General features: G+C 52.1%; 1 protein-coding gene across 1 annotated transcript in view; it reads left to right on the top strand.

The window, feature by feature from the left end:
• The window catches only part of LOC106820032 (histone-lysine N-methyltransferase trr-like), a gene marked incomplete at its 3' end in the record, with an annotated part of 4,736 nt that overhangs the window by 2,049 nt on the left and 2,055 nt on the right, over nucleotides 1-632 (top strand). Inside the window, exon 3 of the mRNA XM_014824589.1 lies at nucleotides 228-398. Within this exon, the coding sequence (XP_014680075.1) occupies nucleotides 228-398 (171 nt within the window). The remainder of the gene's footprint in view (nucleotides 1-227; nucleotides 399-632) is intronic.

Below are 632 nucleotides of genomic sequence, written 5' to 3'. Positions count from 1 at the left end.
ATACTGACCACACGTAGTAGCTATACTGACCACACGTAGTATATATACTGACCACACGTAGTAGCTATACTGACCACGCTTGACGTACTGTCCTTGCAACGTATCGCTTCGATAAGTAGCTTCGTCTGTAATCACCGGTAACGCGCGTAACTACGGTAACGCGCACTACCATTGCGAGGTGCGTAACCACGGCAACGCGCGTAACCGTGGCGACCGTTGCTGCGTAGGTTGGTTTCAAGGCGACGCGGTTCTACTGGAGCAAGCGTCAGGTACACAAGCGTGCGCGCTACGTGTGCACGATCACCGAGCAGGCCGGCAAACCACAGTTCAACATCTCCGTCATAGAGAAGAACCACGCTGAAGTGAAGCTGTCTGGAAGCTCTGCAGCTGGTGAGTGCGTGTGTGCGTGTGTGCGTGCGTGCGTGCGTGCGTGCGTGAGTGTGTGCGTGTGTGCGTATGTGCGTGTGTGCGTGCGTGCGTGCGTGCGTGCGTGCGTGCGTGCGTGCGTGCGTGCGTGCGTGCGTGCGTGCGTTATATACGTGTTGTGCATATATTATAGTGTTTATCGTATGTTCACGTATGCAAAGATGCATATATATATGTTATACATATATATATACATATATATATAC

This window comes from Priapulus caudatus, unplaced genomic scaffold, assembly GCF_000485595.1.
Source record: "Priapulus caudatus unplaced genomic scaffold, Priapulus_caudatus-5.0.1 Scaffold5933, whole genome shotgun sequence".
In the NCBI taxonomy this organism is placed as follows: Eukaryota; Metazoa; Priapulida; class Priapulimorpha; order Priapulimorphida; family Priapulidae; genus Priapulus; species Priapulus caudatus.
The sequence above is the reverse complement of the archived record's forward strand: the minus strand, read 5'-3'. Positions and strand labels throughout refer to the sequence as shown.